General features: G+C 41.4%; 1 protein-coding gene across 4 annotated transcripts in view; it reads right to left on the bottom strand.

Annotated features, from left to right (window-relative positions):
- The window catches only part of LOC134608636 (beta-Ala-His dipeptidase-like), a 78,646-nt gene that overhangs the window by 13,611 nt on the left and 47,679 nt on the right, over positions 1 to 17,356 (bottom strand). For all 4 annotated transcript variants that reach the window (XM_063451621.1, XM_063451624.1, XM_063451622.1 and 1 more), the window contains exons 5-10: positions 12,625 to 12,713; positions 12,113 to 12,307; positions 10,692 to 10,776; positions 10,422 to 10,582; positions 7,410 to 7,574; positions 6,011 to 6,152 (exon numbers count right to left, since the gene is read on the bottom strand). In XM_063451621.1, the coding sequence (XP_063307691.1) occupies positions 6,011 to 6,152; positions 7,410 to 7,574; positions 10,422 to 10,582; positions 10,692 to 10,776; positions 12,113 to 12,307; positions 12,625 to 12,713 (837 nt within the window). The remainder of the gene's footprint in view (positions 1 to 6,010; positions 6,153 to 7,409; positions 7,575 to 10,421; positions 10,583 to 10,691; positions 10,777 to 12,112; positions 12,308 to 12,624; positions 12,714 to 17,356) is intronic.

Raw genomic sequence — 17,356 nt, 5'->3', positions numbered from 1 at the left:
TAAGATTTATACGATTCTGTTGGCACAACCAGGCATGCTAGTTCACCTGCCTACCTTTTGGACTCAGCTTGGCTCCATGGTGCTTCACAAAGCTGCTGAAACCGGTCATGACTCACCTACAGTCACTAGGGATACGATGCATAATCTATTTGGAGGATTTACTACTTTATTACGACACAGTTTCAAGACTACGATCTCAAACAAACTTTGTGGTAGACTTCCTCAAATCCTTGGTTTTGCAATAAATCACGACAAATCAGCGATGGCACCATCACAAATCGCCCAATTTCTGGGGTTGGAAATAGACTCATGCATGCTTTGGCTAACCTTCAAAGAGATAGCCACTATGCACAAAGAAATTCGGAATATACTGAATATTGATCACATCCAACTTCGTCTCCTCGCTTGGGTTGTGGGACTACTCTCAACTTCCATACAGGCCATTTACCCAGATCCCCTTCGCTACCGAGCCATGCAATGGCTGAAGGCATACAATCAGCGATCCGGAATTTCATACGACCAGACGTTCCCTCTCACGAACGAGATACGCACGGAGCTCCGTTGGTGGCTTCCCAACAGGCAAGCTTGGAATGGGAAAGCCTTTTTTAGTCCCACACCGGATTTCATGGTGAGTCGGACACCAGCCTATGGGGCTGGGGAGCACATTGTGCTGCATCATCCACAGGAGGACCCTGGTTACTCGAGGAGAAGGAATTGCACATCAACTGCCTGGAACTAATAGCAGGCTCCTTGGCCATCCGTGGTCTGGCAAGCCACATGTCCGACTGCTCCATCCTGTTGCGCATGAATATCTCAGCGGTCAAATATATAAAAAAAAATATTAAAAAAATGTTTTTCAGTATGCGGTCAGGTGACCTCCAACCCGTAAGTCTAAGCAAACGAGCAGGCAATCATGGCGGGTCTGGCGATCGATGGCAATGCAGATCACCTGTCAGTATGTACTGATTTCACCTAATTGTATGTCCTATATAAGCTTATATCAGCTTTATGATGTTTTGTGTCCTGATGAAAGCTCCTTAGGGGAGCTGAAACGTCGATTATTTTTTTGAATAAAAGAAGAACTTTTGAATGATAAATCCTTGGAGTGCCGGTATCCTTCCTTATGTATTATCTAGCAACCAGAGCACCAGGTATTTTGGATTTTTAGGTTGGAGTGCAGGGGTTTTTCATCTTTATATATATATGTTGAAAGGCCATTTGGCCTGAATTTGTGGGAGGAGTTATGATCCTATATAAACCCTACCCCCATACTTAACTTTGTTGTGCAAGCTGTTTGTCTTCACCATAGCAACCAGCACTTCCGGTCCGTTGTTCCCGCCAAAGTCAGTCTCCAGTAAAAAGTCAGTTGCCAGCAGCTCCTACCTCCGTCTTCCGTGCCCGTCCACCAGCTCCTACCCGACTTCCCTACTCGCTACCCGGCACGTCCACATAAGCATAACGTGGGAAATAGCGTTCGGCTACTTCCCACGTTCAGGCCTAAAAATGTGGGGATAGGCTCCCTTCATGATTTATCTATTCGTGCTATTACGATGTTCGTGTACTTCCGCCTTCGTGTGGCTGACAGCTGAATGCGGAATACACATGCTTTCATTTACTTTCGTTTAATTCTATGTACCGTATGTGCACACTTACCCTACGTTCGTCTGTTCTTTCGTACGTACGTCCAGCCGAACACATTCAAACAGTTTTTCATGCAACCTTTCGTTAATTTACACGTTACAGCCTGCAGCTGATTATTCAATCGGCTTTCGTTTAAATCCTTTTGTGTGTTCCATTTACCGAATGCGGGAGTTCTTTCTATTTATAGTACTCTTGTTCATTCGGTTAACTGAACGAAAGGGGCTACAATGTGTACATTTACTAATCTACTATAAAATATCTAGTTATGTCTCTTTACTTATACCAAGCTCTCACATATATTTTTTCTATATCATGTTTATTATATGGCTCTTAAAGTCATCACTGGGTGAAATATATATGTGTTTTTACAAATTTTCCGTCCATGGTCACATAATTGTGGGACATCTATTTTTCACAGGGTAATCTTCTTAAAGGCACAGTTTGGCCACTTTCTTTTATAATTTACGTATATAATACACCTCCACTTTCCTCCAATCAGTCTTCAAGAAGTGGTATCCCAGTACCCTGTATTACTGTATCACGTAAGTAGGTTTACCAGATCTCTTTTCCCTCTAGGCCTCATTCAACCTCTATGGCCTCATTCAGCCTCCCCACCTCCCAAAGTGGGTTCTAAACTTCTAACAAGCCAGTTCTGAGATTCCTCACGGCGTATAAAACATCAATAACAACAACCTACACCACCTTGCTACTACTTATACTTTTCTTCAAACAGAGCTCCAAGAAGAAGTACCCAGTATCCTGCATTTCGGTAACAGGTAAGAAGGTTTACCATTTTACGTTTTCTCTTGAGGCCTCATTCAGCCTCCACGGCCTCATACAGCCCACCACTTCCCAAAGTGGGCTCTACACTTCAAAACGTACCTAGGCTAAGATTCCTCACAAAATGTCAACAACAATATCATAATCCACCGTATTACTACTATATTTAACGGTACATGTTTTGTCATTTATTTCTATATATCATTACTTAGACCTGTGTCATTGACGCAGCTCACCAAGTCCTACGCCATCGACAACCTACAGGCTACCTGGTTCCCTGCATTGCAGTATCAGTTATTGGTAATCTTACTCACTACGATTACGTTTCTCCTTAAGGCCTCACTTTGCCTTCGTATCATTCAAAAGATTCACATTTATGGGAACCCAGGGGCTTGTCTCTAATTTACGGACCAACGTTCAGGTCCCTCAGCTTACCACGTTCGTAAGTTACAGTGTCTCTGATACACACCTTTCATACGTTTAACATTTTTACACTCATTATATTAGTGGCATGCCTCAGGCCCACTAGCATCTTTTTCCCCGTAAGGTTTCCCGGACCGGGCCCGTTCCCTGCAGAAGCAAGAATATATTGTAATCTTCCGGCGCGTTGCCCAAATAAAGAGGGCATACACTCAAGGTTAAGTAACTACATACGTTATATCACACCATTCTATGAGACAAGCCCCATTAGGCTAGAGAACTGGCATTGAGGGTTAGGCGCTGGCCTTAGCTATCCTAAGTAATACTACGGTCCCGCGAGGTCTACACCCCACCTCAACACGGAGGTTCAGCCCCACGACCAAATCATAGTTAGCCACCTTGCTCGCCCTTCTTTAGGGCTACAGTTAGGGCTTCCCATGTCACGGCCACACGTTTTGAATCTCTTACAGTCACCGAGAGGCCGACATCCTGCCACCACGTTCAAGTGGCCACAAAATCCCCTCGGCCCAAATCATAGGTAGAGCCTCTCTCCACCACTTGGCACTAGTAGGGCCTCACCTGTCACTTGGTTCTGGGTAAATTCTTCGCCTCGGCACTAGCTAGCAGGCCAGTTCTCCGAAGGTCTCATCCATACCTCTAAGACACATTACTTATCCAAATCGTTATTCTTTTTCAGAATGTCACAAGTATCCATCCCGATAATCGGTCTGCTGTTGGACGAAATACCCAGCATGCCAGTCTGGCCAGGGTCTCCATAGGAACCCCTCACCCCTTCTACCCTCAGTTACCTGGGATTCTGGTACATTCCAAAAATATCAGCAGAACTCAGGGGTATCCCCTCCCCAGCCACTGCCAGTAAGGCAGAACTACACTGGCTACAACGGCTCAGCCCAATGTTCCCAGGCCCGGCTCTAGTTCACAAGGGTCGTCAGCTTACTCCTCAGATTCCAATCATGAGACCCCAGTTGCTATCCTGGCCAGCCTCCAAATGATTAACAGGCTGTTAAATGGAATCGGCTACAGCCACACCAAGTGTCTCGTTAAGCCCGGCAGGCGCTCACCTGGCAATCTCGGTCATACAGTCTGGCTTACCCCTCATTTCCATCCCTGTCCCCCCCACCACTATCACTACTCCATACGTCTCATCGGCCCACCCTGTCCAATTTCCATGGAGACAGTAATTCTCTATGGAAAGAACGTTAAACTAACATCACTACTTAACTTCACAAGACTCCCTACAGTACAAAGGTTATATTCTTGGTGACATTTCAGTAGTCCAAAGAGTGACACCCTGACTTAACAAAGCTTTCCATTCCTCTGGTTATCATTGCCTCTTGCATAGAGACAGCTACTTCCACTTCTCACCACCCCTTCACCCCACGCACTAGTCAGGGAGGCGGCCAGAGGGACAAGCTGGGCTGACCATTTTATTTCTGGGGAAGGCTCGGGTGCACTATGACTTTAATGCTATTTCACTACATTCAGGGTTTTGCACATCTGCTCCAGAACCTACACCTAGTCCACATACGCAGCCCATCTGTCACCTAAGATACGCCCAACTAAGGTTAACATTGTTATCCTAATATACTATCTGCATTTACACTCAGCTAGGCATCTGGTAGATTCTGGTGCTGGGTTTCTCACAGGGGTTCACACGGGCCTTATCGCCATTCCCACAGGTACACTCGTATGCCCTAACCTATTATCTGCACCCATTGACCCTCTTACGGTGGACCACCTTCTGTCCACAGCAGTCATACGCTGGGTTCACGATCGCCTCCTTACGGTCTTCACACTTCTCATCTTGGCGTACTATTCCCATCGATGTAGCAATTCACTATACCCTATAATACGTCTGATCATAGACCTCTTCTGCACAGCACTCTACATCCATTCCCAGCATCAAACTCCCTCATTCCCGCTATGGAGTTCTCACTGCACTACGCAAATCGATCATGCCTTACAAGCTATCACTTAGCAAGTAGTAAGGCTTGGTTGAGCAAGATGGACTTATCCAACGCCTTTAATCTACTATCTATTCACCCTTCACTATGGCACCTGGCCTACGTTCGGGCGGCCATCCTCGCTAACCATTTTGTGGCTATTTTCACAGGCTGACTTGGCTGGCAGCAACCTCTCAGCTCTTTTTAGTCTGCTTTTACATTAATGGTGTCCACAACACAGCCGCTGAAGCTCTTTCACGCTCAGTTTAATGTCTCCCTACGACCTACTACGTACCATCCAGGATACAACCTTTTCATGATATAATCTTGGACTAAGCACACAGTGACACCTCATACAGATACGCACGCTACACGCAGTTTCACGACTACTCTATCACTCACGCCAGGGCTTTGTATATTGTTCCATGTCACAAGTAGAGTTTGCTTGATTCAAGACTTTTTTAAACTATTGTACTTTTTGCCTTTTCCTCTAAACCTACAAATCAAGCATCTTATTTATACCTCCTATGCTGTCACTCCGTTTTACGTATCCAAGGTCAGCCACACACTATCAGTACTAATCCATTACTTCACGTCTAAACATTCTATTAAGGTAAGCTACATCATGGCTTCCTTCGCTGGTCTCTCTTTATCGCAGAAGCGCTGCATCAGCGGTTCCAAGCTCTTACACCCCAGTCCACATCACTAGGTGATGGGCCACAGGTAATCCTCAGCTTAGTTACAGATATACCTCAATGAGAGTAAAGCTCCTTACTAGCTTTCAGTACACAAGCTGTATAAACTTGCAATAAAGTGTGTTTTCTTTGAATCCTCTTTTTGCCCTCTTTTACAGGCCTACTTGTACATTGGTTTCGGCACACCTCAACCAACTTTGCTTCTCCTTCTACATTCCATTACGTATTAGATAAATTCCGAGCACAAATATATATATATATATATATATATATATATATATATATATATATATATATATATATATATATATATATAGTCTCCTCTTAGTCAAGTGCATAGTGAATTGATGGGCATTCCTGCATCAGATACAGAGTTCATTCCAGCATTCCAAACTAGATAACACTTTTTTATAATGCAATACGGGTGATAGAATTAGACCAATATTTATTTGAACGTCTTTTTGGAACTCTGGATATTAATTGCACAAAAATCACATCTTATTAACATACCTTTTGTAACTGCGTTTTTTGCAGCTTTATACTGAAGATCATCAATATTGGCCACCCAAGGCACAGCTCCAATTGTCAGGTACACCTTTAATTTGTTTGGACTGTGCAATCTAGCAAACACATCTTCAATATGTTTTGTTACCTAGAAGGAAATACATAAAACAATGAAAATATTGTGAATATATATGTCTACTCAACAAGGAAGCAACTTAAATGGACACTCCAGACTGGACCCGACTTATTCTTTTTAATGCATGATATAGATGATGTTTTAAAAAAAAAAAAAAAAAACTTTTTTCTTTTGTTTTATCTTATTTTTACTTCCCACCACTTTATTCAACAAAAAATAAAATAAAAACACAAACAAGAAAAAATTAAAATAAAATAAAAAGAGTCAAGTATTATATAGAGGGGTAGATCAGAATGGGGAACAGCCCCTTGGCCAACAGGGTACACCACGAGTACTGAAGGGAGAAGATGAGAGAGCAGACTATAGGAATCAGAAACCCGAGACATTTAGCTGTTTGACATGGCCACTTAGCTGTTCGAGACCGCCTTGGAGGAATCAACTGGTAATAACATACTACTACTAAACTATTATATCCTGGGTGTGGTCAAAGGTGATATTGGAAAACACCCCCTTATAGGGAGGGAGCTGAAAAACCCACATGACACGATTTGGCAGTAAAGGGTACACACAAGCCTGATACTCAGAGTGATCAGTCTGTATTCACCTTGATTTATCAGGTAGTAATAAATATGTATAAAGTCAGAGCTTCATACACAATTAGCAGTACGCAACTTTTATCAATTTCATTACGCACATTGTTTAACAATTTATGGCCATATTGTATTAAAACTATGCCTCCTACTGTACTGAAGATACATTTGTATGCACCCTCTTACTTTCTGTATCCCACTGAAGTGCTTATGACTTAATAAAAATTGTCAAATTGAAAAAAATAAAATAACACATGGAAAATAAATACAATAATAAAGAAAATAAAAAAGCCTCACATTTAAAGTTCTGCAGACTTTGAACGTTCACAGTTAGACATATTCATGAATACACAGTTTGCAGCATATACTATATACTATATTATTGCACCATATACAGAGCTTTATCATAAAAGCCTAAAGCCGGTCACAGTGACTTCATTAGATATATTGAAATTCATTTTGTTTGACAGTATTGAACACTGTTGTGATCCAAAAATCTCTTTTATGTTCTATGTGGCTTACATATACATGAAGAATAGTTCATAGAGGTAGGTTGGAGGAACACACAAGAAATCCATAGCCTGCCGCTTGCATTTATAAATGGACATACATATGTCTTATGAAATGCAGTGGAACGAATATTATTAAACATGTTTATGTATGATAAAGTCCTGTGTACCTGTTTCTCCACCTCTGGAATTCTCATGTTGGGAACTTGGCGAATAGAGAATTTGCCTATAACTTTTGAGGGTATAACAGTTTTTGTTCCTGTTCCAGAAAAGGCCCCTTCAATTCCATGGATAGTTAGGCTGGGTTGACGCCACAAATGTTGAAGTATTTCCTCCTGCAAATAAACAAGCCTACTGGTCAGTTTTTATTTTACATTTCTTATCCAGGGTGTCTAACAAAGATCATGCACTCAGTGAGGAACAGGAAAAAAGTAAGTAAGCAAGGGTCTTACTGTTTTACCGAGTGAGACTGATTGAAGCAAGCATTAGAGATCTAGAAGGGAATGAACTATGGTAGCTCAAGGAAGGAATTGGTAGATTGGAAGCCAGTGGAGTGTTCTGACAAAAGGCAGGCATGATACGAACACTGTTGATGCTAGAGATAGTCTTTAGGAGCTGTGGCTCTGGATTTGTGTCATTCAGACACTGTTCACAAGAGGTGATGACAAGGGCCAGCGTAAGGATTTTTGAGTAAACTGGCGAAGATGCATTTTGCTGTTCCTCCACCAATAAAAATGCATCTTTATCTCTGTGTCTCTTAGCCCACATTTTGAATTTCTTACCGAATTTAGTGTTTCATATCCCCTCTTGTTGCCCTTTTTTGCGTCTTTCTTTTCCCCTTTTAGTGTATTTTATCAACTGGTTTAGTGTGTCTCATACAACCCCACTTTGTGTATCCCTTACTTCCCCACCAGACACTGTGTGTATTTCTTGTCCCCAGCCCTTTCTGTGTCTCTTCCCCCCAGCCCCTTTATATTCATAGTGGAGCACTCTGCCACACTATAAGAAGTGACCGGCTGGAGAGGAGTGCAGTGTGCTTCCCTCCTGGCGGTCTCCTTAACATTTGTGCCACCTGTGCTGCCTTATGGTAGCTACGGCCCTGGTGATGACATGTAAGCTGGGCACTGTAACAACACTGAAGAAAAAAGACAGTATAAATTGTACAGTTTAACTTCCAGCTTTAGCATGAATAGCTGGACTGGCTGATGAGATATTTAAAAATACAGTAAATGTTTAATATAAAGTATACACAGACCTTTAGAACTATGTGTATTCAATAATCTTCTGTTGGTGAGTACCACTGAAAAGCAGTAAACATGTAAATGTATTTTTGAGATTAACGCAAGGCACAGCAGTTGGAAATCTAGCAGCATTAAATACTTAATTCCTTAAGTAATGCCACATATTAAACCACTTGGCATCTTTTCAGAATGGAAAATTACTGTTCAGTGCACTAAGCATATATAAATGTAAATATTAAAGGCACACTCCAAGTATACTTGATACAACATATTGCAGTGGTGAAAGGTTAAACAGTTAAGCATTAGGTATACAAACAGTTTGGTGTCTGTTTCACTAGTAAAACACAGGTGTCCTCTTTTCTAACCCCTCCCCCCCCCCCCCACCACATTATCCATAAAAATGAATAAAATCGGTAATTTACTTACCATTTTCCAAAGCCAAGACTCTTTTGGCACGGTTTACCTCTCCACCTTCCACAACATCTCCTCATAGAAGAGCATTGTCTAACTGATACATATGCGTAGCAAGTGACTCGTATGCATCCAAGCATTGTATCCGTACTTTGCCATCGGGGCTTCCATGTCATGTGACTAAGTTTTACTTGGCCAGTGCCAAAGAAGTGCCTCTAGTGGCTATCAGTCTGAAAGCCACTTGAGGTGGATTTACCCTGCAATGTCACCATTGCAGTTTGTAAAAAACTTCTTAAAACTAAAGGACCTCTGCACCAAGGTCACATCATTGAGATGAAGAGATCTGGGTTACTTTAGTGGTCCGTTAAGGTACAAGCAAGTCATGGGTGTGGTACCTGGCAGCTTTGTCAAACCCTTTTTAAGTTGTTTGGCAAAAACAGGCATCTCTCCTTCATCGAAAGCCCACACCCTCTCTTGCCCAATTAATAATGATGAGGCTTCACATCTTTATCATTCATCTGAAATATATGCAACAGGATTAGGAAACGTTGACTCATTATTAATTATTTCAGTGCGATCACAGTGAGTCAGGTTCCCAGTCATTGACTTTGAGTATCCCTTTAATGTATGGTCCATACCATCATTTTATTTTGATTACTTTAGTTAGGTGAGGTAGCAGAATATAACTTGTCAGGTTGTTAGGTTAGAACATAGTTGTAAATTAGGTAGCATTGTATATAGAATTTGGAATTAGTTGTGGGATAGGTGCCAGTGTAGGTAGGAAAGATAAGGGCTAGCTAAAGAGAAAAGGGTGTAGAATATGTTAGGTACATAGGGATGGAAAAGCAGTGGAAGCTCATCCATATGGGCAATTGGGGCAGCCCCCCAACAGTTTTTACATGGAAAAAAAATATTTGCAGTACTTTAGAAATACTAAGATTCATTTTCTTGAGTGGAGGGTGGCAAGCCATAAATATGCAAAAAATAGTTTATTTAATTCTGTAATAGGTTTAGTTCATTGGTTGTTTGGAGAAACTTTCCTGAGAGCATCACTGCCTTCAGTGCTACCTCACATCACACTTTACTGCTTCGTGATCAAACCTCGTTCGAAGCACTCTGCACTGACCAAGACCCCATTGACCATTGGATCTTACTCATAGACATTACAGTCAAATAACACTGAGTGCTATTGATTGCTATTCTAAATATGTCTTTTGGGAGTGGAGGAGCAATCTTTTGTCACGAGTGGACACTTTGGCTGGGGGGATTGATCACTTAAGGGTGGAATGCCCTGGATTTTACACATAGTTTATGTCAACATTTGATTAATAGATATACCACTGTTCATGGGTAACTGTCATAATTGGTATATGTATAAGTTAGATATCCCATGATTACCTTATACTCATTTATGTGTTTTGATTCTTCCTTGTAAATTTCTGTTATGTAGATTACACTGGCATTTCTGTGTGAGTATCACAATACTGTAAAATGTAGTAAAATATTGATTTACAAAAAACAGCATCTTACTTTAGTTTTGTACAGGAATGTGTCCACGCCGCTACTGTTTTTATGTTCCTCCAAATCAAATTCTATATCCTCATACAATTTGTTCTCTTCCTCTGTTAGTGGGGCAACATCATCATATATCCCAGGGATTACAATGTGTCCTGAAGAATCCACAAGATTTGCTACCAAAGAGAAAGATACATAGGGTGATACACACATAATTAAATTATTATTAATCTGTCATCTTTAAAACATCATGTTAAATAAAGTAAAATATGTGCTATATGTTACCTAAAATATATACAAGATCCCTCATTGCCTCGTGGATGATGCCTCCAAAGGTTCCAGAATGTAAATCCTTTTGTCCACTTTCTACCTAGAATAAAAGTAAGCCATTAAATATTTTTTTTTAAATGTAAAATTGAATCATACCACAAATTTAATGTGCAACATGCTACGTTTATTAAATACAGAAACAGACAAAATATTACAAAACTAACTCTACTAGGTATTTGAAAGTCTCAGTGTAGTCAACACAAATGCATTAATGATAGGGCAATGTGGCTGTGACTGACATAGCCTGTATGAAAAAATGGTTACATTTTCAATCAGGTGTTACCTTAAAGGTTTGTATCTCCTGCTCTGTAAATTGAACTTTAATTACATACGGAGGCTCCTGCATAGTCTAGCAAGCTAATAACAGAGCAGGAGATATGAAATTATAAATTAAACAGAAATTGCAATAAAGGAAGTGTAAACATTAGATGTCTCTTTACAGGAAGTGTTTAAGAAGGCAGTGCAAATCATATGCAGGGAGGTGTGGCTAGGGCTGCATGAACAAAGTGATTTAACTCCTAAATGACAGAGAACTGAGCAGTTAGACTATAGGGGCATGATTTATACACCAAAACGCATTACGCTAAAGTTGTTTTGGTGACTATAGTGTCCATTTATTTCTTCCCAACAGAAGCATGTATAAAACATAGTTGCCTCCTCCAAACATTTATATTGTTGCTGCAACTTTGTTTCCCCAGATTCTTTACCCACATTCGCATAGTAGGCATCATATGCCATAATTTTTTCAGGTTCATGTGCTACACCCAGAGACATTTAGAATCTGCACCATAATTTCATTTTGTGAAATTTGTCTTGTATACGATTGGATCCAAATCAGGTTCGGGCACTCAAGATGGAATCATGCAGACTTTATTCGGATGTTAACACATGAGATAACATTTCAGCCACACCATGTGACCTTTGCCAAAATAATCTCATGTGTTAACATCTGCATAAAATCGGCATGATTCCACCTTGAGTGCCCGGATCCTAATTTGCATTGGATTTGGAGTAAAAGGGATTTGCCACCCTTTGCATCAGTGAACTGGAAAAATCTAATGAATGAGACAGTGTCCCTGTGGGTATATTTCAAATTGTACACAATCCAAATCAAAATTACGTATAACTCTTTTCTTTTTTTTTTTACAGGATCACGCTAGCACAATGTTAATTATATACACACATTGCAGAAACCCTCCTCTACAAATAAAATATAACAGTAAGAACTTTGAGGATTTTCTTTAACATCCTTTCTGTGGAATAAAGATATATAATTTAAGGTGTTGATTACTGTTTGTGGTGTGATTATTTTTCATATTTATTAGTGTATAAAATATGAAAACTGATCTCACAAAAAACAGGGGTACTATAGTTACCTCAACAAAGAAGTAGGCATTCCCCCTTGTTCCATATGTCAGAGCAGGTTTTTTACTAAGCCAGACATTGTCAGAAATCACAATATAGTCAACATCAGAGAAAAACTGTAGGTGTCCTGCAATAAGATCTGCTAAGCCAGGGGAACCAATTTCCTCAACCCCTTCTATGATGAATTTAAGGTTCACTGGAATATCCTGATTGAGTAAGAAAAATAAAAAATAAAATAAAGTTTAGTGCATTATAGTAATAAATACATCTGCATCTGTAATATTTCCAACTTGTCTATGCAATAATTTTTTTTTATCAGTGTAATAGAAACAATATGCAGCTATATAAAAATAAAATAGCCATTTTATTTAAAATCCAAATAGTCAAACTAGGCCCCTATAACGTTTGCCTTCCAATTAATCTTTGCCTAGAGACAGCTGGAGATATTGACTTCAATACTCAAGTATCGTAAGCATTTGTATTCATAATACATTTTGTGATATCTACTCAGAGACCAGTTTACCTGTTTCAGACTTTTGTGTGTCTCTAGAGCATGAATCCAAGCTAGTACTGGGCCTTTGTTATCCGTAGCACCTCTTCCATACAGATTTCCTTCAAAACAGAAGAAACATTGTTACATTACAATATATAGGTTATCTCATTATATTACCGCAAATTTATTTTTATAGTGCTCTATATAAACCCATTCTTCATCTTCTCCCATTATGCCCTATGCAATGTGTGCAGAATACTTTTAGGAGCCTGTATCTTGGGGAAATATGAAAGAACATTTGTGAATAAATATATATATGTCAATAATATATATTAGTAGCTATCACAGAGTTCTATGTATCACATGAATCAGGAGTGCAAAGGTGAGAATAGCACCCAAAGGTACAATTATAAATAAAGTATAAAAACCATGCACAGTATTACCCAAGTGGATGTTACAGTATAACTGGCCAGTGCATTACCAACAAATTTATACAAATACCATGTGGTTTAAAGGATGAAAATGACCAATGAGCATATACTTGCAATTGCACAGGTTTTTCAAGGGCAGTCTTGCTCTAAAATATATAAAAACACAGACCTTGTGCAATATTGTCTGTTGGAAAGGTATGGGAATAATTGGAGGTAATAAAAACTCACAATTGTGGAGTGGTTGAAGTAGCACTCCAAACTATCAGGCTCCAGGAGGATCAGCCCCTTGAGAGCATTGGATCCAGACCAGTGGTGTAGTCATATTCCGGCTCCCAGCCTCACTGTGCGGCGCGCGAGGGAGCTGAGCAGACAGCTCAGATGAAGTGCTCCCTCGCCAGCCGCCCAAGAGCGCCGCCCGACCGCCCAGCAGCAGCCCAGCATGTCTGTTAGCCGCAAGGCTAACAAGACATTTGCCTTGGGCATTTGGGGGGCGGCTTTTTTGCCGCCCCCTAGAAAATGCCGCCCAAGGCAAATGCCTTGTTTGCCTCGCGGCTAATACGCCCCTGATCCAGACAGTGGTGTGTAGTAGAAACCCACTCTCAGCTGAAATCTCGAAGTAAATGATAATTGTAGCTTTATTAGATTAACATAAATAAAATCAGGGCCGTCTTTAACGCAGGGCAAACGGGGCAGCTGCCCCGGGTTTAGATGCTCCGTGGGTCCTGCGATTTGCACAGCCCCTATGGACCGGCGGTGCGGCTGTACATAGCCGCACCGGCCCGCACACTGAGGAGGCTCCCCGGGTGGCCCATGCACTAAGGGCCACCCAGGGAGCATGTGTCAGCAGGGGCCCGGTCAGGCGCTGTGGCGCTTAAACAGCACGACCGGGCCCCTTCCTGTTCTGCAGCCGGCTGGGAGGAAGTGACGTTACTTCCTCCCACCGGAGATAATAGCCGCGCGGGAGGAGAAAGGCAGGGAGGGGAGTTCCAGAGGAGGACTCCCATCTGTCTCAGCCTGCCACTGGACCAGGGAAACCACCCTCCAGGAAAAGGTAAGGACCTGGAGGGTGGCTAAATGTATGTCAGTATATCAGTATGTCTGTGTGTGTATGTCAGTATGTCTGTGTGTGTGTCAGTATGTCTGTGTGTGTGTATGTCAGTATGTCTGTGTGTATGTCAGTATGTCTGTGTGTGTGTATGTCAGTATGTCTGTGTGTGTGTCAGTATGTCTGTGTGTGTGTGTGTGTGTCAGTATGTCTGTGTGTGTCAGTATGTCTGTCAGTGTATGTGTCTGTGGTCTGTGTGTGTGTGTGTATGTGTTTGTCAGTAGGCCTGTGTGTGTGTCAGTATGTCTATTTGTTTATGTATGTCTGTGTGTGTGTCAGTATGTCTGCCAGGATATATTTGTGTGTCAGTGTCTGTGTGTCAGTATGTATCTGTGAATGTTTTAATGTCTGTTTGTGTGTATGTGCCAGTACATCTGTCTGTGTGTATGTCAGTATGCCTGTGTGTGTGTGTCAGTGTGTATGTCAGTATGCCTGTCAATATGTCTGTCAGTGTGTGTCAGTGTATCTGTCAGCGTATGTGTCTGTGTATGTATGTGTGTGTGTGTCAGTATGTCGGCCAGTATATATTTGTGTGTCAGTGACTGTGTGTGTCAGTATGTATCTGTGAATATTTTAATGTCTGTCTGTGAGTGTATGTGCCAGTACGTCTGTCAGTGTGATTGCGGGTTGGGCGTAATTCGGGGGTGAGGCGGTGGGAGGGACAGGGCCCTGGGGGCCCAAGAAAATGCATTGCCCAGGGTCCCAATCATATTATAGACGGCCCTGAATAAACCAAGGTCAGTTCAGTCCAGATGGATCGGGGATAAACCGTGTAAGTTCTATCCCGTTCCGTATCCAGCTCCTCACAGACTCTTGTTGGTGCAGCTACTTCCGGGTTCCGTCATACGCTACGCGTTTCGCCCCGCCTCTCTGGGCTTTCTCAAGCGACTTGAGTGAGTTTCTACTACCCACCACTGTCTGGATCCAACGCTCTCAAGGGGCTGATCCTCCTGGAGCCTGATTGTTTGGAGTGGTACTTCAACCACTCCACAATTGTGAGTTTTTATTACCTCCCATTATTCCCATACTACAGACATTATTGCACAAGGTCTGTGTTTTTATATATTTTAGAGCAAGACTGCCCTTGAAAAACCTGTGCAATTGCAAGTATATGCTCATTGGTCATTTTCATCCTTTAAACCACATGGTATTTCTATACATTTGTTGGTAATGCACTGGCCACAGTTATACTGTAACATATTATTGCATCCACTTGGGTGATACTGTACATGGTATTTATAATGGTACCTTTGGGTGTTAACCACAGATGCATGAAAACATGATGTTTTAAAAAAAATGTTTTAAAGCTCCTCTGATAACATGAAATCATTATTTTGTCTTTTTGCCAACTGCCGATGGTTGTCAGCCTCTCATTAGCTCAAGGTTCCCATGCAGTCTGTTAGCAACAATTTCTCCGTGGTTAGCAACTGCATTACATGCCTACGTGTTCACTCACTAAGCTCTCTTACACAACACTACACAATAGCTTGTCTGTTTAATGGGATTCTGGAACATGGATGTGGGTCACTAGATCACCATAACGTATTTGCTGATGTGAGGCTAAGGAAGAAGAAACACATGGGACTGTAGAGGAAGGAAAATATATATGGGGGTATGGACGGTAGGATATGGACCTTTGGAGGAGAAAAATAATTATTTTTTTGTATTTTAGGACAGATGTACACCCATGGAGGTGTACGCCTATGTAGGTGGGAGAAATATGGTCCTGCAAGGGGCAGAATATAGCCTGTGGACAGGACCGGATTTATATGTCAGGTGCCTGTATGCACAGAATTATAAGGCACCTCCTGTACCCCTCTAAACAAAAACAAAAAAATTATAGTGATATTAATTTATTAACTGGACATTGCAGGAATAACAACATCTAAAAACATATATTCATATTTGACAACTGCATATGTATGTATGTATGTCAGGGATGTGGAATTTGTATTACCCAATGTTCTGGTGCAAGGCAGGCATGTTTTTGTTTTTTTCTTAAACAAAAGGCAGGGCTGATATAGTGGTGGACTATAGTTGGAAGCAGTGGAGAAAATAGTGGTGAGATATCATAGTATTTGATATATCCCCTCCCCACTGCCATTTTCGCAGCATCCCACTGCTATTGGTAAAGCTGAGGCACCTAATTGGCACCTTATGCTCAATGGGCATGTATCTATTAGCTTCATGTCGCAGGAGTTGCATGTGAGGTCCATCAACTGTGTGTATTAAAATGTATGGGGTATGGCAAATGATAATATGACATGTCTGGAGGACAATGTGTAGTAAAGGGTATGATTGGTGGGGAAACTGCAAAGAATGCAATGGACTAAAGATGAAGGAGGGCATTGTGGTGTATGTGCAGGGAGGATGGAGGTGATTTGGACCAAATCATGCAATGGAGTACAGGCAGGAGAAAGAACAGGTGTTAAGTTGGTGTTTAGTTGATGGGAGACTAAAATATATTTAAGACATGTCAAGGCAAAACAGAGGTTGGCATAAGAAATCAGTTGAGAAGTAGAGGCTGGTATGGAACATGGGTGGAAGGGCAGAGGCTTTACATACACATTACATACAGCCAGCACACACCTAACACATACACTATACTCCGTACCAACACATGCCCCCACACGTTACGTGCATCGCTATCCCTGCTCCTAAGGAATTTCCTGTGTAAGAGGTTATTATTGGGCAGATGAGAAGTGAAGCCTTCTTCTTCCTGTCCAGCTTTACACACAGAAACCTGAGGAGCTGGGACAGTACTGAGTTTTACACCCTCTAAAACTGTAATTGTTCCCAGTAATTTATTCATCTATTTATAAATACTATTGTTTACCTAGTTACCATTTATACACATGTTCCTTAGTCCATTCCTAACAACTTTTCCTATTGAGGAGGGACAGTCCATATTTTAGACACACATCCCTCTGTCTCTCTTTTCTATCATAAATGTATTTTTCTAGGAGCTCCATATTGTTGGTGTATGCATGTACAATAGAGCTACACAACATAAATACTCACAGTCAGGGCCAGACTGGGAAAAAAATTCAGCCCGGGCATTTTTTGTTCACAGCGGCCCACTGAAAAGGGGGCGGGGCCAGATAGGGTGTGTTTTGTCATCCCCAATGACAAGCACGCCCAATCTCAAAGTGAGCATGTTGGTTCAATGCTCTTCCAGGGCATGAGAAAAAGGCCCTGTATTTGTTCTGCACAGTGCAACAAATTT

The sequence above is a fragment of the Pelobates fuscus genome, chromosome 4, assembly GCF_036172605.1.
Source record: "Pelobates fuscus isolate aPelFus1 chromosome 4, aPelFus1.pri, whole genome shotgun sequence".
NCBI lineage: Eukaryota > Metazoa > Chordata > Amphibia > Anura > Pelobatidae > Pelobates > Pelobates fuscus.
This window is presented reverse-complemented; position numbering and strand designations above follow the sequence as displayed.